The sequence below is a fragment of the Anabas testudineus genome, chromosome 2 (assembly GCF_900324465.2).
Source record: "Anabas testudineus chromosome 2, fAnaTes1.2, whole genome shotgun sequence".
Classification (NCBI taxonomy): Eukaryota; Metazoa; Chordata; class Actinopteri; order Anabantiformes; family Anabantidae; genus Anabas; species Anabas testudineus.
In genome coordinates this window covers 24,256,948-24,283,045 of record NC_046611.1, presented here as the reverse complement: position 1 = coordinate 24,283,045, position 26,098 = coordinate 24,256,948, and the positions used below count along the sequence as shown (strand labels likewise).

Below are 26,098 nucleotides of genomic sequence, written 5' to 3'. Positions count from 1 at the left end.
GGCTAATGTAATTCATGCTCACCCATGTTCAGAAAGGGTCAAGGAGCTTGGGGAAGCCCACCTGAGTTGACAATCGGCTGTGTGGGAGTTGCATGCACAGTCCAGTGAACTGGACACATCAGGTGGGATTGAGAGGAGACAAAAAACCCACTCTAATTACAAAACACAGCTTGCAAACGTTGGTTACAGAGCAATTCAGTAATCAAATGGAAAGTTTTTTGGAAAACTTGGGCAATCTTTTGGTTGTAATCAGGGAATATTTGCTTCTCATACATATCTGGTCTCATTAAAAAAGCAAAAAACACCTTTGCATTGAGATAACTATGCTAAATAGAGACTGTTTTAACATTCGAGCAAAGTAATAAAAAAAAAAGCATTATGATTAGTATGTAAAAGTGGAAACAATAATTAATGCAGGTACTCAATTCTAATGACAAAACTGAATTAATTTTTTCTGTTTACAGTATCCTGGAGCATGATGAGCGCTAAAGCAATCACAACCTGCTGCCACCACAGAGCACTTAGTGAGTTTTAAAAGGCACTGTAATTAAACAGCAAAAAATTATGAAAGCCAGTCTAAATTGCTGTCTCGACAGTGGATGGGTGGCAGAAATGAATCTCACCTTTAATTCGCATGACGAAACTACACAAAAGTTTATTGAAAGGAATTGTTTGCAATGGCAACAAAGAATTGTTTGGTGAGAGCAACGCGTTATTATACTACTGTATGATCAGATATCTAAAATATATCCCTTTGCCTGTGATATTTCAGAGAATGATACGCAAAAAGCATAAAGTATTGTCAGGTATTATGACGACACTTGTCTTTGCTATTACATGAAAGTGGGAGCTTTCATGGCTACAGCGACTTACAGAGGGGAATGATGTTTTTCAGGGGAACTGAAGGAGGAATCTATGGCAAAGAGACAATTTAGGGGCTGCAAAAGATTAGAAAGATCATATAATGTGAACATCACAACAAAGAAGAGATTTAGAGGCTGAGGCGAGATGCGGTAAGAGGCTTAGACTACATACAGAGGTCAGCGATGGCAAGCAAACTGAAATAGTTCAATCTACACATTGCATTCAAAACACTGTGCAAAGCAGGAGATGGTAGGATGGTAGGATGTGCAGAGACTAAAATAAACTCAGAGAGAATCAGTAGTAGCACAAAAGGAAACACAACACGTTGGCAGAGTTTCCGCTCTTGTTACAGTCCTGCATGAAATAAAAGAAAAAACAATTAGTAGCATCAACATAATATAAAGGTCAGAAGGGGCACGCTTAAAAAAACAAGAATATTCAAGTACACAATTAGTATACTACTTTCAAAGTACAATAAGCAAGTATACTTTCAGTTTACCTCTTATGTACTTATCAGAGTTATACAAAGCTAAATTATGTTTAAGTATTAATACTTGTGTGTACTGACACTGTATACAGAAAAGTCCAAGTATATTGACCTGTACTTATACTTATATATACTTACATTTACTTGAACTAAACTTAAGTCAGCGAGTGCACAGAAATATCTAACATGCCTTTCAAACCGTTAATAATTTGTGTGACATTTTGTTTTTTCAGGACAGTCGGTGTGGTGGATCATTAATTGTTGTGCTATTAACTTATAACAAATCGTAAGTATTAATTTGGTCAACGATGAAGTGGGATACAAGTATTTTACAGGAAAACTAATAGTTTAAGTTTACTTTTTGAGTTTAGATGTATACTTTGATAACCTAGCAAGTGGACTAGTAGTACATCTCTATCCTTTGCAGTATACTTCAAAGTAACATTCATAAACTAACTAGTAGCAAAAAGTATATTGATTTATTCACTCAACTTGTTATACTGCTTACCACAAGTAGGCATTACTATTAGTATTAGTATACTTACTACTAGTAAGTATACTACAAGTATACTTGTTAATAACTTAAGTTTGTTTAAAGAAACAACATTTTTTGGTAAGGGCAGTGGATAAATATGGGATGTATAAATGAGTAATGGAGTTGATTGACTATATAGTATATTGATAACTACGATGCTGCCGTCACACCAGGAGCTCAGGTTGTGGCTGTGTGACGTCCATATCAGTGGTGTTTAAACACATCAGGATGCAAAGTCTTCACGAGGTCAATATATTTGGCAGCATAACGAGAGCCTGGCAGCTGCAATTGTGAACAAATAAACAGAAAGTACATTTTTAACCTTTAGCAGAACAGAAAATCTAATTAACTTTGTAGATTTAAGAAGGAAAACACTTACTGACATATGGGCTTTAAGAAGTCCTTAGTGAATCCTTGTTAATTTCAGAGATGAAAGCTTTATCACATGATACAAGCAGAAACTGTACAAACAAAACACACATCTCCAAAACGCCAACATGTCCCGAGCAGAGGACAACAGTCCTGTTTTCAGTTTTGGGACAATGTGTTTTTAGTAAACTTAGATTGGTTCTTAAAGGGATTGTTTAGTTCAAGAAGAAGAATTTAACTGTGAATAATACAATACAGTAAGTAACAAGAAAACATTTGGACAAACTGTTTCAGGTACAGGAGTCACAGGTTCCAGCTGATACAGTACGTTGGCTTCAGACTCTAGTGGTGTCAGGGTTTATGTGCAGTGCTGATAGGTGCTGGGTGTACAGTGTGTCACATTTCTGGAGATAAACTATCTGTATTGAGGTGCCAACATGATCACTCAAATCAGTCCTTCCACGTGCAGTGTAGCAGAGTGCACTTCCTGGCATCTCTTGTCTCTCTGAGACTTGTCACTCACTTCAAGAAACAGAATCCTTCTTCACTCACACTGATGAATTTACAGGACAAAACAAGCCTGCACGTCGAGGTACCTGCTGGACCCACATCTTACTCCTGCCTGGCCCATGCTCATCCTTTTCGTGTCTCTAATGAAAAGCGACCCTACTGTACTGTACAGCACGTTCACCCTCTGCCGCCTGTGGACCGTTAAGCCTGATGGTGAAAGTCTTCTTCTAATAGCAGCGCCCTGGATTAATGTGTTTATCTCTGTTGATTGATTCATTACATTAGTTTTATTTTACCAGATCAGTTGATTGATGCTGGGCCGTGGAGGCTTTTAAATTAAAGCCACTCAATTGAATGAATCACACAACAAAACTCAGCCCAGCAACCATCTCACCCCTGACGCAGTGCTGTCCATACTACAATATAGTTATGAGAAATGCATTACTCCAGATAAGTAACAAAACCATTCTTGCTGTACAGCTTAAGGTGGATCATCACCTAATGAGGTAAAGCTGTTCCTGCGTTTAGTTTAGTTGTAGTTATTGGGTAATTGTGCTCCGCTCAATTTTCTTTGAAGAAATATCTTTTCTTTTATTGTGCTCTTCTCAGATTTTCCAGACAGAGTGCTGCTGTCTGGTGTAATTGTCTCATTTTTATTTTGCCGCGCGTGGTGCCACTGTGTGATCAGTGCCTGTTAGTTTCTCGCTGATGATAAGAGAGAAGCCAAGGAGGAGGGAAAAGAGGCACCTACACAAACAATTACAGAAGTGGAACTTTGAAACATATTGTAGAAAACCCATCTGATAGTACAGAGAAAAATAAACTCCAGGTAGGAGGTGTTCTATTTACTAGGATTAGGATAAAACATGTAAAGGAGGTCAGTTATGTACAGTGTTTTATTGGACGGGCACTCATCTGATTATTTTCTAGCGTGATAAACACCAAACTCAAGGTTTCTAGCAGACATAGTCCACTTTCTGCACATGGAGTTTCTAGATCTTTTTGCTTCATTTGCTGCTCCACCACAGTAACATACATAACAGTGCCCAGTGCTTCTCTGTTTTGTTTTCCTCATTAGACTATTTAAAGGTACTATCTGAAAAACAACTATGCGTCTCTTCCTGCACAAACACGTCCGATTTCACTGCATCTTCACTGGCCTGCATCCGATCTAATGTGGCAGAGGACATCCATTATCTGTGCTATGGATCATGGGGCAAATGCCCAGTGCGATCATCTGAGAGGAGCCACGGCTTTGAGAGGCAGCGGGAAGCCTCCTGTTTGCAGAAAGGGTAAGACTTTCTTAGAAACTGACAACTTTCAGTCATATCAATGAACTCAGAATGAGAATATCACATCGCAGCTTTTCCCCAATCGCTGATAGATCTTAGACGCCGGGAAGTGAACTCTGACGTAATTACTGTCAAATGTGCTTTTTGAACTGCTGTGTGGTGATAGATGCGCATTTTTATTGGCTACCCTCCTGCTGAACCATAGCGTATTGTGGTTTTGTTTTAAAAAAAAAGTTGCAGCAGACATGCTTGGTTGAAGAAAAACAGAAATAAACACGCTGTTTCTACTGACATTTTTCTCTCATTAGCACTGTACTTGACAATAAATACATCTTACATCCACTGAAACTCCACTTCCACTTTCCAGTTCAGAACAAAACACACAGCTGGGAAGTTATTCACCACACACATTAAGATATTACATAAGGAAATAATAGTTGTGTAATGGCAGCATAACCACTATCCTCATGTTGGCAACTGTGCTTGCTCTGATAGATTTGATTTAACCCAGTTAAGAACATCTTGCACAAACATAAGTGAACTCTCCAATGATCACTCCAAGTCAGACCAAAGTGACAGACGCCCACAGAGACAGGAGGAAGCTACTTCAGCCTTTATATTTGTGATTGTTATATGAAATAAGGGCGGCTATGTTGAAAGAAAAAGAGAGATTTTTAAGGTCACTGAAGCTCAGAGACGAACCTAGATAAGTTTAAAAAAAAGAGATAGAAAATGAAATGTTTCTTTTCTCCGGCTGCGATCTGTCACATTGACCCACATGATAACTGTCAGTGTCAGCGCATATGACGTTTGTCAATCATTCTGCTCTCAAGCCTGGAGTTATTTTGCTCACACTTTGCAGGTCCTGAGATTTGACAGAATTGTTAATGAGTCAAGTCTGAGCCATGACACTGCCTGGTAAAGACAGTATCAGCATTGTATCGTCAGATTAGGGGCCGCAAAAAAGCCAATTTTGGTCCAAGAGTTATAGCAAACTGGGTTACAATTTTGGCAGAATGACCTTGGCCTAAATTTCGCTCGAGATGGGAATTTTCTTGTCGCACTACAAAGCAATCAAACTCGCACAGTCTGAGATTGAACATCTGCTGCTGGGAGTGTAACGTTTCTCGTGCAGGACACATATGTCATCTAACCCCAGGTGCAAAACTGTTCCTGAAACAGATCTAAATATAAAAAAAATATATGATTTCATGAGCATAAAATAATAAGCACAAAACATTGAAAAAGGTCCATATAAAAAAATTTAAACTTATACAATCGAACTTTGAGTGTATGACTGAATAACCTACTTTTATGTTGTGTCTAAAAAATGAGGAAGTCATCCTGGGTCAGGGCTGGATTGGAAAAAAAGACCTCCTAAGCAGACGTGTTGGAAAAAATTGTTAAATTTTCAGGCATCTAAAACGACATGTTCTGATCCTGTAAAGTTGTACAAACGAGTGACGACAATTTATAAACCTGCTCTTTTCGCCTTTTTCCACTCGCAACCTTTGCTGAGAGGCCCCTTTCCCAGCTGTTGTAGAAAATGACTGAGCCTTTTATAAAAATAAAACGATATAGTTATGACACTTTTAAAAAGATTCACACCTTGCGGCAGGGTGTCACAGACAGGATGGAGATGTCAGAAAGTGATGAACCACAGGCTCAGGTTTTAGTGTTTTCACAGGATTCATGCAATAAGAATATTAAGGAAAAAGTACACACACTTATTTAGTAAATTATGCACATACAGACAATCTATGATTAGACACAAGCATCTACTATTCAATCCAAAGACATGTTTTTATTTTTTCATTAAAGCGGAAAATCCAGCCAAGGATGTGAACTAATAGGAAACACATATGAGACTAAACATTGTCTCGACAGACACAAGTTTCATCCTGCGACTGTGGTGTGACGTGATTGGCAGATCAGCTATGTCAACCAGCATTAGACAATCCTCTGATTTAAAATATTCTTTGGTAGACGTGCTAGATTCATATAGACAGACAGCCCCTTGGGGTTCTTGTTGCATTATGGACACTTTTTTTTTTTCAAACATTGTCGAGCTGCATGAAGCTCAGAAAAGCCAAATGTACACATTGTTATATTTGATCATTTCCAATGTGCTTGTAAAAGTGCTGAAACATGTATCCAAACACATTTAAATTAGCTCCTTTTTAAAAGCACTTGACTTTGCACTGAAGAATACTTTAACATCAAGTGCACCACAGGGGATACTGGGCAATATTTTCCATCCTGCATAATTAATGAGTCTTTGAAGCCTTTAACTGCAATGACTGAACATTAACATGCATTAAATTCCTCATACATCTGGCAGGCTAGTTATATGAAAGCTTGGTGATTTTTTATTTATTTTTTTGGTCAATCATAAAATAAGAAATGTCATTTCAGTAAAATTGTCTGTGTTTTATCTCTTGAGATAAAAGGCCAAGCTCCCACCTCCATCTAGACGTGTTTTTATAACAGGTTATATCACTTGACTATAAAGCAGAAGGACACCTGAGCTACAGGAAAGAGGTGAGGTGCTGGTGTAAGAGTGGAGCCCTGGGCTCAGCAGAATACCAGTAAAAGCTCTAATAAACAGCCTGAGTGACCTTGTTTATTTGCATAAGTTTATCAAAAGTTGAGGGAAGCTCTGAAGTATTAAGAAAAACACGGCTCGGTGCACTGGGGAAAGTGGTCCAGTAATGTAGGAAGGGACAGTGGAGCGAGAAGCACTTGTCCCTCCTCAAAGCAGATCCCAATTAAAAAGGCAAATGATCAATTAAAGAAAGTGTTTCCATGGAGTCTGTTGCTCTGATGGCTCTGAGAAATACTTTCTCTGAAGCAGTTTGTAGATGGCAGTTTCCACCTGCACAGACAGGTCACAGTTAAAGGTCGTGTTAAGTGGCAAAATCCCATTTTCCCTGGAGGAATGATTAAAGTTTTATCTAATCTAATCATCTGAGAGATTTGCTCTAATAGAGGAAACAAAGATAATAATTTAAGCCTGAGCCTTTTCCGGTGTGATCTGAAAATGAGGTGACACGAGTTGACCACAAGCAGTCACTCTCTCATCAGTTTTCTATTTGTGTCTGTCAACATGCGTTTCCACTGATGGGACCTGACACCTCCCCTGGAGCAGTGCAGAACATGCAAGAACGACAAAGGGAAACGGCTGCAGAAGGAACGGACAATTTCACACTTATTGCAAATTGCGCTCTGATCTTGTAAAATGTCTCTGGATAATGTGAATTTGATAAGACTGCAGAATATTTGAAGAGAAGCCCACTGTGTACTCTGTGACAACATTTACTCAATCAAAAATTCTCCTCTCTTACAGGCGGCTGTGTTTTACTTGAGTGCACAGGGTGTGCTAAGTCACGTTGACCTCTGCATATACTGTATGTCTAAAACTCAGGTTCTTACCTGGGAACGATTAATGGGGAGATTGTTTTTTTTATGACTTAAATGCATGAGTTTATGGCCAACGAGGAGTAGAGGTGTCAACCTTTGTTCATTGTTGATCCTGATCCTACTGTGTGGAAACATTAGGAAGTGAAGTGAATGTGAAACAGACAGAGAAACAGACTATCTTAAGATTCAACCTGTTTAAGATCCTAATGGCTCCTGTGATATTGGATTAACCTCTTCATCGTGAAAGCATGGCTTGGCCCCCATAGTTGGCGGAGGCACCCAGTAGTGATGTACGTATGTGCGGCAGCAATGAATCACTGGGACACAATACCCCCCCCCTCCCTTCTCAGCCTGAGCTGTTTACAGATGCACATTTAAGGAACAACACAAAAACAAAGTCACACTTGCAGATTGCACCAAATGTACCTGCGACTGTTCTGAGGCATTTCCAGTGTGTTGACTCTGTTTATTGTCCTTACTGAGTTGCCAAATCCATCAAATTACCAAGAGATATTTTTGTCGTGGGATGCAGGTTTCATCCATCTCTGCACACATAACTATGAAGATGAGCAGTGACCCAGAGGCAGACAAAGCACAGTTCAAGTCATATTGACTGTTGCCACTTTTAAGTGTGCTCCTCTTAGAATTCAACAACCAATTATTTTTGAACTAAGTCGTTCAAGTGAAAATGCCAGCAGGTGTGGCACCTAAAGGCCTGATCCGAAGGCACAGAGGTAGACGCTCGTGCTCGCGCGCGCACACTCACGTATGACTCATCTCATCTTAACTAAAGCACTTTGTCAGAGGCGTCCATTCACGTTACACCCATGCAAGAACGCGCAGACTCAATCGCATCTTGGAGCGCGACACTTCTAGTGAGGCTGGCTATATAAGTCCATTCAGCATCTTCTCTTTAAGTAACTATATACTTGTTTCTTCAAAGAAGTGAAGGAGGGCGGCATCTCGCCAACTACCTGGAAAGCTATACGGCTGTGTTGGACCTCCTCTAAGGACTGAAGGTATGACAAGCTTTTATTTTATCCACATTGTGGCTTTTCCTGCAACCCATGTTACATATTCTCATTTTCTGGGCACGAAGAAACTCCAACTCCGTTCAGTGCTCTGGTTTCATAAGCGCTGAATGATTTTTTTTTTTTTTTTACAGATCACAAAAGCGATTTTTATCCTTGGCAATTACATTGTATTTTCAAACTTGATTTTGTTTCAAAGTCATGAAAATAAGTGTAACGATGGTGAAAAAGATAAGGCTGGAACTTCCACAGTCTTTTCTTTCAATTAAACACAACCTGTCTTTGCGCACAAATATTGCACATTACGGACCAATTTCACAAGACGTATTTGTATTACTGATGGAAATGAAGCCGGATAACAAAACCTCTTACAACAATAAATATAGTGCAACACTTTATTGCACACTTGCCAACCCGTTACATTATTGCAAGACCTTGTTTTACGTGCGTAAATTCCTCTTTACGCAGCACACTGAACCCTAAAGTTAAGGTGAAAAAATGATTCATATTGCATAAAAATAATCCAGGAATTCCTTTTTTATTTCCTCAGATTCCTGTTGATATCCTGACATGAAGCTCAATTTACTTGGTACCACCGTGATTCTGCTAGTTGCCTTCTTACCGCGCCACGAATGTCGGGCTATTGAGAGTCCTGGCGGTGCCCTGCGCGTCCCAGCTCCCCAAGACCAAAACTCCCAGCAGCAGCAGCAGCAGCAGTCTGGTCCCATCCTGGAGCGGCTTGGAGAGGAGTATTTCATCCGTCTGGGCAACGGGGACTCTAACACTTTCCCATCATCGTCCATGTATCCCGGAGGATCACCTGCCATCTACAACAGAGCGCTACAACTCCAGCTAACGCGACGTCTTTTGCAAGGCAAAGTTGGGAACATCAGGGCGCTCATAAGCGGCTTCGGAGACCGCGTGGACGACTCTATGGGGAGGGGAAGAAGATCCGAGGACCCGCCGATATCCCTGGACCTGACCTTCCACCTGCTCCGGGAGATGATGGAGATGTCCAAGGCGGAACAACTGGCTCAACAAGCGCAAAATAACAGAAGAATGATGGAGCTCTTTGGGAAATGAAGACCTCTTTCCAAGATCTCCTCTTCCTTTCTTTTCTTTTTTGCGTTTTTACCATCAGCACCACACATGCTCTGTACGATATAGTGCCGCTTTATCACACTTATTTATAGCTTTAACCTCAAATTATGGAGATAAACGGGCTTGACTTGATACATTGCCATTTTAATGTGTAAAATCTATAGATATATATAGATATATATATCTAAAGATGCATATTTGAAATGCAATTCTTTTGTTAAAACATGAAATACTGCATTGACAAAATTGGCATTTTGTTTTAGATTATGGATCACTGTATTCATGATATTTATGTTTGTTAATAAACTTATGTGCAACCAGTCATTTTCTGTTGTGCAAGAGAACGTCTTATATCTATATTTTTTAATAAAAAAAAATTCAAAGCAATGCTCACATTTCTCTGTGGATATCCTTACATACAATATAATAATAATGCCCCCTGAAAAAAAAGAAAATCTCAAGTGACTAAATTGGCAAACATAACTTTCCTAATAGTTCAGGTATTTAGTGTATTTATTTTCCTGCATTGGAGAGGGTTTCCTGGTTCAAAGTAAAATAGCAAACGGTTGGAGAGAGAGCACAAATGGCCACTGCCTCTTGAGTGTTGCCTACACAGATATTGATTCTTGGGGAACGGTTTCTCTAACTGAATACAGTCTTATACGGTGTAACCATGGCATTGCTCCGGAGCCAAGTCGTGGGTTAACACTCCTCTCTAACGCACACAAAAAGAGCTGTAACAACAGAAAATTACCAAAAACATTTAAAAGGATGAGCTGTAAGAGCTCCTGCAGTCATGCAGGTGAAGAATATTCACACATTCTTTGTGCTGAACCCTCAAATCTCAAGACTAAATTGTCATTACACCCACAGACAGCTCAAAGGTGCACCACTGACAGCTAACTGAGTGTGAAATGCACTGCGTGTGTGTGTGTCTGTGTGCACACCGTGCTGATCCTTGACCTACAGTGTTGGGGTAAACTAAACAAGAGCTGCGAGTGAGTCATCCTATTCTGTTTGGCCCACTTAGCAACTTGGGGCTTAGTGCTGCATTGAGCCCATTTGTAAAGGATCCAACTCACTGAGAGATGGTGTATAATAATTAGATGGGACTCGGTGGTGGACTGCCTCAATAGCAGAGTCACAGCCAAGGTGAGACCATTGCAGCGCTGCAAATAGAAGACTGATGTCCTGAGACTTGCTGCAGTCTCACATGTACAGTAGATTGTGGGCAGGAATTGTATCACGACCATACAGTTCTGCTGGGTCTTACAACTGCCTGAAACAGCTATAAAAAGGAGACTAATGCCTTTTCTAGTTGGATTTCCTTTGACAGAAGTGATGAACAAGAGTGTGAAGAAGTGATAAAGCGAGGGGGAAAGAGAAAATAAGTCTTTTTCCAGTAGGCATGTGCACAGACACACAAACAGGGATAAGTATTACACAAAATCTATTTTATAGCTAATTCAGTCTACACAAAAACCTGAAGCACAGCAACTTGTGGGAGTAACATGAAACTAAGAACTGTCCTTATTCTTGTTCATCTAGTAAGACCCAAGACTTGAGAAGTACTCGAGATTGTTTGTAAAATTAGGTTTTATTGACTCAAAAAATATAATACACCCTAACACTGCAAGATGTCATGTTTCATCCATAACAGGAAAATAACCTAGCACACAATAAAGGCTGTTTTGTATATGAAACATTTAAAAGCTGTTATTATTTTTTTTACTCTGTTACATTACTCATAGAGTTGCAACAGCCATAAAAAATAATCTGACATTACTTGCATGCTGTCTAACGATGCAGTTTAAGTAGCAAGTTGAAAAAAGGTCAGATGCATTAAAAACATATAAACATTATGGAGACCAGATCAATAGACAGTCGTAGCCCATTTATTGTTCAGTGAGTTCAAAATGCTAATCATTAAATTTAAAAAAATGTGCAGTTAAGCACAACTTTCTATTCACTTAAGTCTCTTCCTTTACATCTATCTCAGCAACTCATGCTGATCTAAACCAGTCTCTGTGTCACCAGTCTGGGAGAAAATGTATAATACCTGACCTCAAATGAACATCTTGGAGTAACACTTATTCTGCTCCTAGTAATGTGCTGTCTGGGCTGGTGGCTGACAACTAGGTTGAGGCAGTGCTCCTGGCTGCACTGGAGGAGGAGTTCACTTGCTGTGGGGGAGAAGGTTGGACGGAGGCGTCTGTAACGGCACTGCTTCCACCGGCAGTCTGAGCCCCTTCTGATTCCTCTGCACCTCCCTCTCCATCCTCATTTTCATCATCGTCGTCCTCGTCGTCTGTGAAAAGAACAGGATAGGAAATAAAAGTCAGACTACGACAAGTCTGGGCTTTAAGCAGCAAATTGCTGCCGTCACTCCACTATCACCTTGGATGAAGTCGATGCTTCGCAGAGCCATGCCCTCCTTACTGAAGGTGACGTTGAAATGATCCATAGACTCATAGCCACGCTCAACTTTATCCAAATGTGCTGTACTGGATGCTTCTGAAATCCTGAGGGCAAAATGCTCATTTAGCATATTTATAGGAAAAGATGTGTCCACAAATAGTGAATGCAACACTTGTTAAACATCAGCAGCCTGTGGTGTTTACGGTGGGATGCCACAGCTAAAGATAGTGATTTCATACATTTCACTGAAATACTTTTGACAGCTCCCGGAGAGCAGGTGTGACCTCGCTTGCTGCATTTCGCTGGTGGTTTTATGTACAAATTCATTGATGAGGATATATAAAACAAGATAACAAAAGAGCCCTTAAAATGTAAAAGATACCTGCTGTGTTTTCAGTAGATTTGAAACTGGCTTAACCTTAAGAACGTTACTGATCGTAAAGGTATTTCCCACTCTCAGTTTACTGTATTTGATGATGCTCATGTACTCACTTTTTGAGAAGCGGCTTTGTGTTCTAAAAGTGAGAGAGGAAGAAAGAAAGAACATTACTGACAACTGTAACTATTAAACAATTATTATTATCTTTTAGTACTGAGTCAGACCTGTAAGAACAAGGCCATCTCTGGCTCCTCCATGGTCTGGATCCCCATCTCCACAATCTTACAGCTCTCCTCCAGATGATCTCCGTACTTCCTGGTCAGGCCCCGGATATAGTTCACCTTCTCTTCCTGTTCAGCCGTCACCTTCTGACTCATCTCCCTCTTCTTCTCCTCCAGGATAGAGTACAGCTGATCGAACTTCTCACACACCAGAGTTTTCTGCCTGCGACCATTCTCCTATACATGCATCAGAGAGTGACAGAGGGAGATAATGTACGTGTGCAGTGAAAGATCATAAATGATAAAAGTCCATCCACATTATTCATTGACCACAGTCTTGTGTGTGGGTAGTGTGTGTAAATGAAACTCGGGGATAGTGGAACTCGCGGTAGTGCCAGTGAAGCTCAATTTGCAGGTCTCTCCTGAGTGACGCCATTGAGGGCGACACATGGAGGACTTAACACATGGACTCAAGCTTCGTCTCTACTACGTCCACCTGTCTTACAGTATGTGAACCACAGGAGACCTTTCTGTTCTCCATCACCAATAACACTACTTGTTTTAAAGTCAGTGGGTCAGAGATATAATGCTTAGCGTTCTGTGTCTGCGTGTATGTAGAGGAAAACGTGGGGGACAAAAACCTTTATTTTTCTGTGTCCAACACTCACAGACAGCTAAAAGCAGTGAGAGTTGCAGTGACAAGGACACATCAAGTCTCCTTATACGCCTGTGCAGGTGAGTGCAGGTGCATTTGTTTGTGTTTAGGGTGAGGCTTGCTGCGTGAGTGAGCGGCCAGGCGCTGCAGCAGTTGGACACTGACCTCTATGGCGCGACAGGTTTCCTCTAGCTGACTAATGATGCCTTGCATCCTGTCGTTGTTACCCACCATCATGGCAATCCCGTCACTCAGCTCTGTCTGGGGAGCAGGAGAGAGAATAAACACCTGAGATCAAGTGCAATTTAAATCTGGCACACGGTTATAGTAAATGTAAATACACACTGATATTAATATATTAATCATATTCACATCTTGAAACATATACATTTGTAAGGCCGCACCTTCTTGGTCTGGTAGATGCTACTGATAGGCTCCACCTCACAGTCTTTGTGAGCTCCAAAAACCTTACACATGGAGCATGTGGGCACGCCGTGGGTCACACAGTAAATGTTGATCTTCTCTTCCTCGTGGACGTCACACATCGGCGCTTCTTCCTTTCTCTCTGGCACTGGCTTGCTGCTGTTGAGTGTATTGGGCAACAGTGATACGTTTGTGTCAGGCTGTACATTTTGGTGCATATTGATGAGACGTCTGGTGTCAGTTTGATAATGTCACAGGTGCATCTTAGTAGTTTATTGATGATACATCCGTCCTGCCTGTCGGCACTATAATCGATGCATCATCATTACACGAGTATACAGGGGCTTAGTGATGTGTTTTCTGTAAAATGTTTATTTTTATGAATAACTCAAAGGCTAAATCCATTGTCTGTCCATTGACTGTTTCTTTTTTAAATCTAAATAAAGAATGCTATGAAATCTCAATTCAGTATTTGTATTCTCCTTTACTATCTCTGCTCACTGCCTCCAGAGTGACAGATAGATTTGTCTTATAAACAAACCCTGTTGCTGAATTATCAAGGTGTGTTGCAGTGACTGTTTCCTTCAATTTAGTTTTATATTAAAATATCGTGTGTGGCCGTCCTGCCTTGCCGTACCTGCTTGATTCCTGCTTGAACATATCAATAATATTCTCAACGAGCAGGTTCCTCTGCAGCCCATAAACGCCATGTCTGTCCAGAACCACTTCATGTCTACAGGAGGGACATCGGAAGCGGCCGCCAGACGTCAATGAGCCAGCTCTTGTTGGTAGGTATGGGTTTGAAGCCTGTGAACAGTTAAAACAGAAAGTTAGTATAGTAGCACATAGGTTTTAATGGAAAGGTTCATCTCAGCTGCAAGTAAGTTCAAATCTTTCACTCAACATAAACGTGTAACCCCATCACTAAAATGTAGTGTTTAAAGTCTTAAACACTTAACAACGATGTCCTAGTTCTAAACATGTTTTTCCTGGTTTATTAGATTAACAGTATTTGTAAAAGTAATTATTGTGTTAATGAATAACTGTAATGTACACAGTTTTCTTTTCAGATTATAGCTCTTCACTTTCTTATGATAGCATAAACAAGTAACATAAGCAGTCTTATCCAAACAGTTATTAGGAGGGTGTACAAAAAAAGTCTTCCCACTAAAACAAACTAATCAGTTACTTACCTGGAAAACATCATTGGCACATTTTCTGCAGAGATTGTGTTGGCAGGGTAGAATCACCACAGGCTTTGTAAACATTTCCAGGCATATGGGACAAATCAGCTGTTTCTCCAAGTTCTCCATGGTGGTTATTTAGTGACAGAAGCTTTTAGTAACGCAGAGTCACGGCGACAAAAGCCTAATTAGACCCGATTGACGGGACAGGGCTGGTAAAAGGTCCGTTTTTAAAGCCAGTCCACAGTGGGCCCACAGGCAGCTGAGGAGTAGGCCTGCTGCTGCTGCTGTCCTAGCGGGTGTGGGCTGCAGCCTCGGTGGTGTCAGTTCTGTTTTTAGCATCTCTTGCTGTCACGTCGAAGCCATTTTTACTTTGCCCATATTTGAAACAGAGCAGCTGCCTGCCATCCTCTCCACTATCAGAGTCGACTGGACGGGGGCTTCACATCCACAAAGGTGATACTGCACGGCTGTGAAAGGATGTGGAGGTAAAAGAAAATAAAAAAGAATAAAACACACTAAATACTTGGGTTCAAGTAAAATCTATCAGCTACAACATGTTCTGAACATAGACTGTATACACTGTTTATATATATATATACCCACTGATTAGAAATGTAGGCCCAGTCATTGAGCAAATAGCAGTTTCAATAGAGACTTGATACACATCTGTATTGTTGAAGTTTTATCTAGGCTAAAAATAATAAACTAAACACAATAGGTTTACTATACTATTATATACGTTGTAAAATGTTAGCTTAACGGCGATGCTAACTTCTTAGCTAACAGCTAGCTGTTAGATACGTTACCTAAGTTGTCCAAAAGAGACCCCATACCATTAAACAGTATGTGGCAGCATCACTTGTAATGTAAACGATGATTAAACCAGAATTAAACAAATCATCCCGTATGTGATTTAAATTATTTAGCTATTTAAAGCAAGCTTTTTGCTTTCAGCTAACTTAGCATTAGTTAATGGCTTGGACAGTTAACCTAGCTTAAAGCTTCCTTATGTGATATTTGTAAATCTGTAAATCAACACTTTGGGTGACAGAAGTAAACTAAACTAAACTAAACTAAACTAAATTAAGCTAAACTAAACTAAAGGCTGTAGATAATGTAAAAATGTATTATTGGAGAATGCGGGCATCGATCCCGCTACCTCTCGCATGCTAAGCGAGCGCTCTACCATTTGAGCTAATTCCCCTCTGTACGACACTTCTCTCAGAAATCTATATAATAATGATTTACAAAATAAATGTTAAACCAGGACACGGGATTGTGAAAACTAGACGTTGTTGTTGGAGCTGTGGACAATAACAATTATTTGGCACTTAAAGACGTCTTAGCGTATGTGGGGGAAAATGACATTAGTCCTAAAAGGCCAAACATTAGCTTGTCTTCATTGTTAACACAGTCTGTGTTCGTGTCCTTGTATTGTGATATAAATGTCCCTGTATTGAATAATAGATCCTTTGGTTTGAATTTAAGAATAGTAGTTGCTGGTGAAGCAGATAAATTCACACAGTGTTCGTGGGACAAATGTTTGTAACATATTTTTCAGTTCGTACAATAGTATGTTATAAAAAGCTGTGGCGCTGCCTTGTGCAGTATCTCCCTTCGATAGCTCAGTTGGTAGAGCGGAGGACTGTAGTGGAAACGTGGACATCCTTAGGTCGCTGGTTCGAATCCGGCTCGAAGGAGGGACTCTTTTTCCCACAATACAATTGGGTGTTAACCTTTTAGCTTGGCACATAGTTTAAACAATTTTATTAATGATGGAGAGAAAAGAGATTTACCTCGTTGCATCTAATTTATACTCACAGGTAAAGGAAATGGGAAAATAACCACAACAACACAAACCGAATACGTTTCTTTCAGTAGTACTACTGTTAGGAGCAGCCTAGTTGAACGATTGTGAGGAATTTATATCACTGTGTTTTGATATCCTAAACATTTGTCAGTAACGTGATCAGATACATAAACGTCTGACATCCCCTTCAAGTTTTTCACTGTCATGAATGTTATATTGCAGATATTTGTCCCTGCTATGATTACAGACAAGGTCTAGTCAGAAAGCATGCTGCACCTCTGCATGCTCAATGAACAATAACCTTTATTCACTTTCATTCAAAGGAGAATTTGAAGTAATTGTTTAGTGTTGACCTTGTTTGCAGCTAGTGATGAAAACATTATTAGTTACAGTGATTGTCTAATAACTTATAATTGTGCTGCAGATGCATTCAGAGGGATGACTTAGAAACAGTAATTAATGTTATGTTGATGACTGCAGCAGGCATCACACACTAATAAAGTGTCCATTTATAATAGCAGGCATTTGGTTGTGTTACTGCACAGTTGCTATCTTCTGTGCAGTTTTGTTGTCAGTAGTTTCTTAATTTAGATTAGTACTACTACAACTAATGTAGTGCTAACATTGGCATTTTGCTCGTTCCCATAGATTAAAGGTACATAAATACTCTTTAGTTCAATACCTCGTACCTTCAAAGTTCCATTACGTGTTTTAAAAAGCGCAACAACAGTACAAGCATCCGCCACTTTCAAGGTTAAAGAAAACAAACAATCCCCATAAATAGAATAAAAGGAATTTAATTAATTGCAGACAATGGCTATAGAGTCACTTCTATTGGTGGAAAAGGTTCAGGAACAAACAGAAACAAAACACACATTTTAATGAAAAACCCAATATAGAATGGAGAGATGATGACATTTTCCAGCCCACACCTTTCAGCTACAATACAGAGAGGCCCAGGGAGTGTGCTGGTTCCACATTTCTCCTCTTGGTGGGATGTGACGTCAATATGTATGGAAAGTTATTCGGCATTAGGATTTTCAAAATTTTTGGAATTCAAGTTTTGAAATTTAAAAAATTGAATTCTGGAAATAAACTGTAAAAAACTAAGTATTTTATTGCACATGGTTATTATTTATTAAAATAACACATATCAGCAGCAATTTAGGCCTCAGTGCTGAGGATCAGACTATTATTAATGGATAATCTTCTCAGCCGGCTGAGCTAGCACCACCACAAACAAGTTCCATTACTCAGATGTTGGTTATTGTCCATATATATTTTCAATAAATGTTTCTCTTTATATTAAATTATGATGTTGTGTAGAGGTGCTGATTTCATAGCTGCTACTCTTTGAGTTACTCTGAGGGTCTGTTGTGGAAATACACACAGACTCATGGTTATGTCATAATGTGCATGTGTCCTGAAGGGATTCTGAATGATTTTGAGAGAGTGTTGCATATGTTAGCTGTGGCTCATTATGAGCTCAGAGATTCTTTTGAGCCACGGCTGAAGACTGAAAATCAGTAGACGTCTGGCGACTCCATGTATGTGTGTTCGTTATCAATTAGAAACAGTTGAGCTAGATAGTAACCAAGGCCTCCCTTCTGAGATAACAACATGGGCTAATGTGTGTGTGGATCATCCAACTTTTCTTCAACACTGTCAGTATCAGTACCTTTTACCCGAAATGCTGCAGATACCTTACATCAAAGCAAGTATGGCATATGTACATCTGTATTATTCTAACTGACTCATACAATATGAGATGGGACTCTTTGCACCACTGTCCACTCTGTAATAAGGCCACATGACAGTGCGCACAGTGCTTTTCAGAGTCAGTGAGTCACTTTAAAACATTTTAGACAGCTAATATGACTGAAAATTAATGAATGCCAGCCTTTTTGAGTTGTCTCTCTATTTCATTTAGTGTCCAACTGAGGACAGCAGACCACAGGTTAGGAACCACAGCTGTAAAGACACTGTATTCATGTATCAAGTTAACACCTCAAAGGTGAGAACTGTCTCTAGAAAAGATAGAAAGACAAAACAGCATTGCAATAATTATCAACGTCATATCCTACACTTTACTGTAAAGTTACTTACACTGATGATTTGTAAATTTAGGAAAGTATAAGCTGGCATGTATGTTTCACCCGATTTCTCCTTTCTGTTTATATCTTTTTCCTGTGATCTGCCACAAATAACGTTTTCTCAGCACTTTGTGATGCTGTGGGCATACCACTTCATGCAGTTTTAATCAGGGGTGTTTAAAATGGCTAAATTAGTATGACCACATTTTCATTAACACCAAGCAAGGACTGCTCAAATGCACACCATTTAGATGGATCCTAAAACTGAATTCAAATGAGATCAATTAAGAAGATGTACTGTCTTTGTGATTCAAGTGAATTCATAATTTTTAAGCTATTGCTGTTTTACTCATAATAATGATGAAGCTGCTTTTAAGACCAGAAGCTGTCATTTGGAGTCACTGTCCTCCTCCTGTGTTTTGCTCAGTGTTGGCACTGTGCTTTGACTATATTGTATAGACTCTAGGTACTGAGCAGCCCACAACCGGCACAATGTAATGTGTTACATGCGCTGTGCATGAAAAGGCTTACAAGCTCATAAGCATGATAAAAGTGTATATGTGACCAGACTAGGGAGCAGAGCAGTGAGTGCCATCTGTTTTCTTGTATGAATATTTTAGTTAGGTGGAAGTCATATTGTATTCATACAGATGGTGAGCAGTCAATTGTGATTTAAAATGTCTTGGTAAGCATTCTCAGATAAACTCTCTACCTGCAAGACTTCGCAATGGCTTCTTGAAGGCGGGAGTCGTACAGAACTAGAAAGGAGACTAGATCTTCTCCAGAGGTCGACAGCGCCTTTTGTCTCAGTTCTTAAATCCTTCTTTATCATTTTCCACTAATTAAAACCAGGTAAATGATCTGGTGCTGAAAATCCTAAAAGGCAACACAAAACAAGTGTTCTTATTATAATTGTTACACCTATAAATACCTATAAATCAAGGTTATTCAACATTGTTTAAAAGATGTCCAAGCACAGTAATGAAACATATTGACCCACAAACAGAAATCTTGTCTTTCTAAATAAAATAAAATTCTATATATATAAAAAAGTAAGTTCTGATAATAACTAATTATCTAATAATAATCTATGGTACTGTTTATGGGATAAGTATGTAAGCATGTGAGTATAAGTAGGGTTGTACAGATAGTACAGTAGATATGTAATGTGTGCTGTGAAATATCTCATATTTGACATATTGTCACTTGATGATAAGAAAGAGGAAATCAAACAGTCAGATTTCCACATGGAGTTTTATATAACATCCACTCCCAAACAATGACGTAAAAGATACGTCAGTCTGATTTAACAGGCACCACTGCAGCTCATGGTCATGGGAAACTGCAATACGCTCAGCATTCAAGTGCTCTTCTCAGCTTGACTGAGGCGGTACACCCTCTGTGCCATGAGACATGCAGTTCACATTGTCTCATCTTTAATCAAAGCGTAGTGAAGCAGAGTGACTTCAACATCCAGCAGCTGGTTGTTTACACATCAAGACCCTGTCTGAATTATGGAGGTTACACTAAGGGCACAGAAAAAATGCAGGATGCTGGGATTATTATAAATGCGTTGACATGTACTGTCATCGATGTAATTTTAAAGAGATTGTTGTATGTGCAGCTTGATTACAGAATGTTTTTATGTTGTTGTTGTTTTTTATACTTAACTGAGACCCAAAGAGACTTAGGAAGAGTTGTCATCAAGTTTTTTTTTGATGCAGATGATTAAAATCAAGCAGGAATGTTGAGATTCTTTAAAAGTGGTGATTGGTGATTAACCATGTACCAGTATATACCACCAGAACATACATTACAACATAATAACTGGAATTTAGCATCACAATACATCAGTCTTTGGGAGATTAGATTTTACTGCTGTTGCTTCTACTACTACTTTTATTTATTTATTTTTGGTTGTCATCAAACTCAATAGACGGTAGAAATAGTGACAATCAATAAAAATAGCAATGTTAATACGGATCAAAGGATCATCATATAGTAGACTGAGCTATGAACACTGATAATAAAGCCTGCTATAGGCCTTTATCACAGTAGACTGGTGCTATCTAGTGGTAGAAAGAAGGCAGACTATGTCCAGGAGATGAACTACAACACATTGGTATCATAGCAGTTGTTAAGAAACAGTTATTATATTGTTGTGGTTATATTGTTGCATTCAAAGCTTAGGATTTATACTATGCTCTGTTATGCTATATTAAGAATAAATTATGTAATATAAATGTGATTTATCCCATGATTCAAAAATGTAATTGGCAGACATTGTTGCTATATAGCATCATTGTCTGATAACCAACTGTGTTTAACACTTATGAGCTTATAATTTTACACTAGCAGCAAACATGGTTTCTCTCAGCACATAGCAAAATACAAAATGCTGTCTTCATACTGTAAATGTTACCATGAAGAAGGTGTAATGGGTTTGTCTTTGATAGGATTTCTGTCTCAATAGTATTTTGAAGAATATAATTTTATAAGCCACAATCAATACCCCATGCTGTTCAATTGGGATGTCATGTAATGTAACAAAAAATATTTTTACAATTAATATTTGAACCTTATTGTGTCTTTGTAAGGTTTCATTTTCACCACAAGATGGCTCTGCATACATACAACGATACATTTTAGGTGATTGTGTTGACATCTAATACAACAAATGTACTATAGTGAAGAAAATATATATTTCATTTCAGCCTTATTATAATATCAGTTCAATTTAAGATAAGATAACATCTTAAAATGCATGTTACTGTGATTAAAATGGATTAAAACTCTTGGTAAGGAATAGTCAAAATGTGCAGTTACACAACATTTGTGTTCATGCATGTACTTATGTATTAATGTGAAGTGGCGTTTGTTTACTTGCATTTTATGCCTACAGAACCTGTCAGTATAACAATAGATATCGACTCCAATGACAGGTGCCAGGAGGTAGCAAACAAATCTATTATCAACACCATGGTGGATTACAATCTGTCTCCAGAGAGCTTTCACTAAAACTACAGTCAGGGAATATGGATCACTGGGGGCCTCATGAGCAGATACACATTTGTGACCCCAAGGGGAATCAGCAGGTATGCAGCTCAGCAGACTTACTAGAGCTCCTGAGGCTGATTTTGCTGCTGAACACATCTGCGAAGCTACAAATGTGTGTGTCTGTGCATGGTGTCTGTGTATGTGTGAATGTGGCAAAAATGTCTGTAGAAGAACTGAATTGCCTCCCAAATCTTTTTCACACATACACTCACAGAGGAGAGTGTGAAATATGCACTGCTCTGTGTGCACACATTGCAACTGACACTGACTTATTCATTTACCAAATCAAGCACATCTAGGGTTGTAGGTTTGTAAACTAAGAATCCAAAAACACTAAAGCTCATGCAGTGGACCTTCTCTGTTGTGCTTGTGGAGGAAAAATCAGTTAACAATCAATTTTCACGTACCAGGGAGGGAAGTAATTAATTACAAGCGTAGTAATTAAGAAGCCTTTTCACGTACTTGATACATAAAATTAATAAAAAACACTCACTTGGACACGAGGATGAAATGATTAGATTTCGGTGGTCAAAGGTCAAGGTCGGTGTGTTGTCAGGCTTATCCCATTCACGTCAGTGGTATAGCTCAGGAACATCGCGAGGGGATTTCATTACTAGCACAAACTCATCTATAAATGTATTAGAATATGAATCTGTACATACATGTAAACTGCAACTCTGCTAACAGATATCTGTTAATTGATTGAGGTAGAGTGAAAAGTAATGATGTGCGTTTTTTTCAGAATACTATATCTGTCTTTTTGGTAAACATACTGTATGTAACTGAGGGACTGTAGATGAAATTGTTTGTTACTGCTCATTTCTATACAACAAAACTCTCTTTGAAAGCAATCCTTTCTTAGCAGCATGTGCTCCATTCAAGGATAAGTTAAAGGGAACACATATGCACACATATAAGACAGAAAAATAGCAGCAATTGCATTAATAAAATAATGAAAAAGACAAGTACTAAACATATAAGAAATAAGCAAATAATGAAAGGGGAGAGTGTTCATTGTAAAGTGCAGTTTAAAGTGCAAAGTACCATTGATTCTTCCGTCAGTGTTTTCACAGGCCTGGCGGTCCTCAGAAAGAACAGTCTCTACTGGGCTTTCTTCACCAGGTCCCTGGTGTTCACTCTGTACGTCAGGTGCTCTGACTGATGAACACCAGGGTACATGAAACTCCTCACGTGTCCAAGCTCCTTTGTCTTGCAGATGTTGAAGAGCAACTAAATGTTCTGGCCCCAGCATGTGGGGGTCTGGACCTCCTCTCTGTAGGCTGCGTCATCACTGTTAGGTATAGTCCCCACCACGGACGGCTGTGTCATCTGCCAACTTACATATCTATATACAACGTATATGTAGTTTCAAACATGTACACCTTGAATAAAACTTGTATTTTCCAATTTTGCCTTAGGCTCCTGGATAAGGACATTTTTGTGGGGGGTATGAATGTGGCAAACTATATTCAGACCCATGGAAATGGGGAGGGAGGGGGATGTGCTTCATTTGGCACTTGTCCTGACTGTTGCCATGGTACATCCATTGTCCCCCAGCACATGGCCATGGCACAAAAACCATCAGTAAAATGTGCTTGTTCTGGTCCTGTAATGCTGTATGCTTTTCTGTAGGAGTTATTTGCTTCTCTAGATTTCATTCTTACATCAACCATCATGGAACAAAATCATATTTGGTGCAGACAGATAATCCCAAACAGTGCATGCACACAATAAAATCAGTACACACATAACGTACTCTACAATGCATTCTGCATATGTCTTCATTTACTACATGCCGTCATATGAAGTACTATAATGTGATTTTAGATGCCTAAATTAAAACGAAACAAATCCAATCCAATAAACTGCACATTGTTATTTTTATTCGCCTTTTATAAAAGGTTAATGACTGAGTGATTTACTTAACCTGCTATTCACTGTAACATTGGCTAACTGTAATTAGCTGTAAACACTTAACAAGAATTCAGCCAAGAGGATCCCTGTGCCTGTCTGTACAGCTTCCTGCAGTACAATCCATCTCTCAAAAGCACAGTTATAATTGTAGCCTAACCAACAGTTGTAGATAGTTATACATATGAAGAAGTCAGATCTTCCCACAGCTAATTTCCATGGATGTATCATGGATGTTTTAAGGAGTAATGGATCCCGGACTCAAATTCGGCACCAAGTCATTTGAAGGAATATTACTTGTCTGGCTTTGATGTGAACCAAAAAAGATTTTGTAGGTTCTGAGTTTGTTTCATCATATTGTAGTCCACTGCTCTATAGCAGATACTTCCACTTTCTGTATTTATGATGACAAAGGTGCAAAACTGTGTGCGCTATTTTGCTCATTTCAAAGACACAGTGTCCACAGATCTGATAAGGACACACTGGCCATTGTGGACATGTAAGTATAGAGGACTTCACGGCCAAGTGCCAAGACATTGAAATGTATACTCATTTAGCAGTATAGCACTGTATGGAAAGGTTTTATGGAGATCACTTTGACCAGTTGAACAAAAAGGCAAGGCTAGAAATGGCACTGTTAGTGTAGAGAAATAAGCAGATATGGAGTTCACTAAGGTGTCAGTGTTACAGGCTCAGAGAGCACTTATACACAAGGATGCTGGTGGGCAACTACTGCTTGGATAGAGCAAAGCAGCAGCAGCTGACAGGAGGAAACTGGTTGATGAGGAGGTTCACAGGCAAGAACAGGCCACTAGATGTGCAAGAGCAGATTCTCAGGCAAAGCTGAGTCAATGATGAGGTGCAAAAGTTTAGGAAAGGAGAAACATACAAGGCAAGGCATACAAGGATGTGTGGGCCATGGAAGCAATAGGATCAGATTTGTGCAGAGCTGCTTACTGTTGTTTGTGTGTCATACAAGAATGCGAACATGATCAGATTAAAGGGAGAGAGTGCAGATGGAACAAAACCAAACTACATGAGCAGGAACACGGATTATTATATACTAAAGTATTTCAGACTGCTTGGTCATGTATTGCATTTTGCTAACCTGATAAATGCCAACATAAACAGTCCGAAGTGCTTTTACCACAATCGATGATCTCATAAGTCCTGCTATAGAATAGATATAGATTTGTAGGCTACTTAAGAGAGAAGACACCCACCATTAGATCTAGTATTTGTCAGGAACACAGTACCATAAACAAAATATCCGGTATACAGTGACAGGTGTGACGTGCTAAAGTGCTCAGGAAGGTAGTGACAAAACTGAATTTCTACATCCTTTTGTAAAAATGTTTGAGGAAATCCTCCCGGCTATTTATCACTATTTAAGACACTGCTTGTTAAACTTCTTTTAGAAAAACATCAACACCCCAATTAGTGAAAACAATTTCCTGTCTTACCTTTTTAAATAACATTTTACAGAAACTAGTATGTGCACAATTCAAATTATACAAATACAGGTCCAAATTCCGTTAAGTTTTAATTGTTTATCTGACTTCTGTGTTTATCATACTACATAGCCTCAGTATCTGATGATAACAGGATACCTCTGCATTGGTGCTGAGTTTGATACAGTTAATCTTGAGATTCATTTAGACTGAGAGAGCACATTGGATTGTCTGGAACTGGTTGCTGGGGACACTCAGCTTTGTTTACTGTTGTCATATGTATATTGCCTGGTTGTGCCAGCTCATCCAGGACACAACTAAATTTAAGTTGCAAATTTAAAGCTAATTTTGTTCTATTCTATTGTGAAGGCTCAATGAGAGAAAACTCGTCACAGACTTAAACTTTAGAGAACTTACCTTGATCCAGGAGGCCAAAAAAACATGGTGTCTTCTTTGACTCAGATCTTCATCTTTACCATCTCAAAGTTTTTCTAAAGTGCAACCATTTCACTCTGGAGTTATCTGATTGCAAATACCTGTCTTAAACTGTCTGCACGTCAGTTGGATTTATTTACTACTTAGTGACTACTTTTTAAAGCACTTCAGAGTCTTGCATCAGCCTACGTGTCACCTTGAATTCTATATCTTATACCAAATATGATATAAAAAATGGATTGTTTTGGCTGGGTCATATTGTAGGTTAGATTAGGTTGTGTTGCGTTTCATGGGGGCCTAGGAGATAACAAGATCTGATATCCACTGCAGCCATGGCTGAAAACATCATTGGCACGTTTAATTGTGGATTGGTAACGATTTCACTTGGAGAGGTCTGTGTTGCCCACTGCTGGACAACAATGAAATGAAACACACCTGTTTACTTTGTT

At 39.2% G+C, this 26,098-nt stretch overlaps 2 protein-coding genes and 2 non-coding genes across 6 annotated transcripts; 2 read left to right on the top strand and 2 right to left on the bottom strand.

The window, feature by feature from the left end:
* The first annotated feature begins 8,360 nt into the window (after positions 1-8,360).
* On the top strand, positions 8,361-9,643 carry crhb (corticotropin releasing hormone b). The gene is made up of 2 exons (XM_026363503.1): positions 8,361-8,496; positions 9,059-9,643. The coding sequence occupies exon 2, from the start codon at positions 9,079-9,081 to the stop codon at positions 9,589-9,591; it is 513 nt and encodes a 170-aa protein (XP_026219288.1). The 5' UTR covers positions 8,361-8,496; positions 9,059-9,078; the 3' UTR covers positions 9,592-9,643.
* A 1,594-nt stretch (positions 9,644-11,237) lies between these two features.
* On the bottom strand, positions 11,238-15,786 carry trim55b (tripartite motif containing 55b). Of its 3 annotated transcripts, none has more exons than XM_026363243.1 (9): positions 15,496-15,624; positions 14,899-15,359; positions 14,343-14,512; positions 13,687-13,864; positions 13,448-13,543; positions 12,631-12,864; positions 12,520-12,542; positions 12,007-12,131; positions 11,238-11,917 (listed from the first exon to the last, which is right to left on the bottom strand). In XM_026363243.1, the coding sequence occupies exons 2-9, from the start codon at positions 15,016-15,018 to the stop codon at positions 11,745-11,747; spliced, it is 1,119 nt and encodes a 372-aa protein (XP_026219028.1). In that variant the 5' UTR covers positions 15,019-15,359; positions 15,496-15,624; the 3' UTR covers positions 11,238-11,744. The 3 variants fall into 3 exon arrangements, with proteins under 3 accessions (XP_026219028.1, XP_026219029.1, XP_026219027.1); XM_026363244.1 differs by having other exon boundaries at positions 13,687-13,861; XM_026363242.1 differs by lacking the exon at positions 15,496-15,624 and adding an exon at positions 15,699-15,786 and having other exon boundaries at positions 11,745-11,917.
* Positions 15,787-16,023: 237 nt separating this feature from the next.
* On the bottom strand, positions 16,024-16,096 carry trnaa-agc. The gene has a single exon. It is a non-coding gene; the product is annotated as a tRNA-Ala (tRNA).
* A 410-nt stretch (positions 16,097-16,506) lies between these two features.
* trnay-gua lies at positions 16,507-16,592 on the top strand. Its single transcript is given in 2 exon segments — positions 16,507-16,543; positions 16,557-16,592. It is a non-coding gene; the product is annotated as a tRNA-Tyr (tRNA).
* The last annotated feature ends 9,506 nt before the right edge of the window (positions 16,593-26,098 follow it).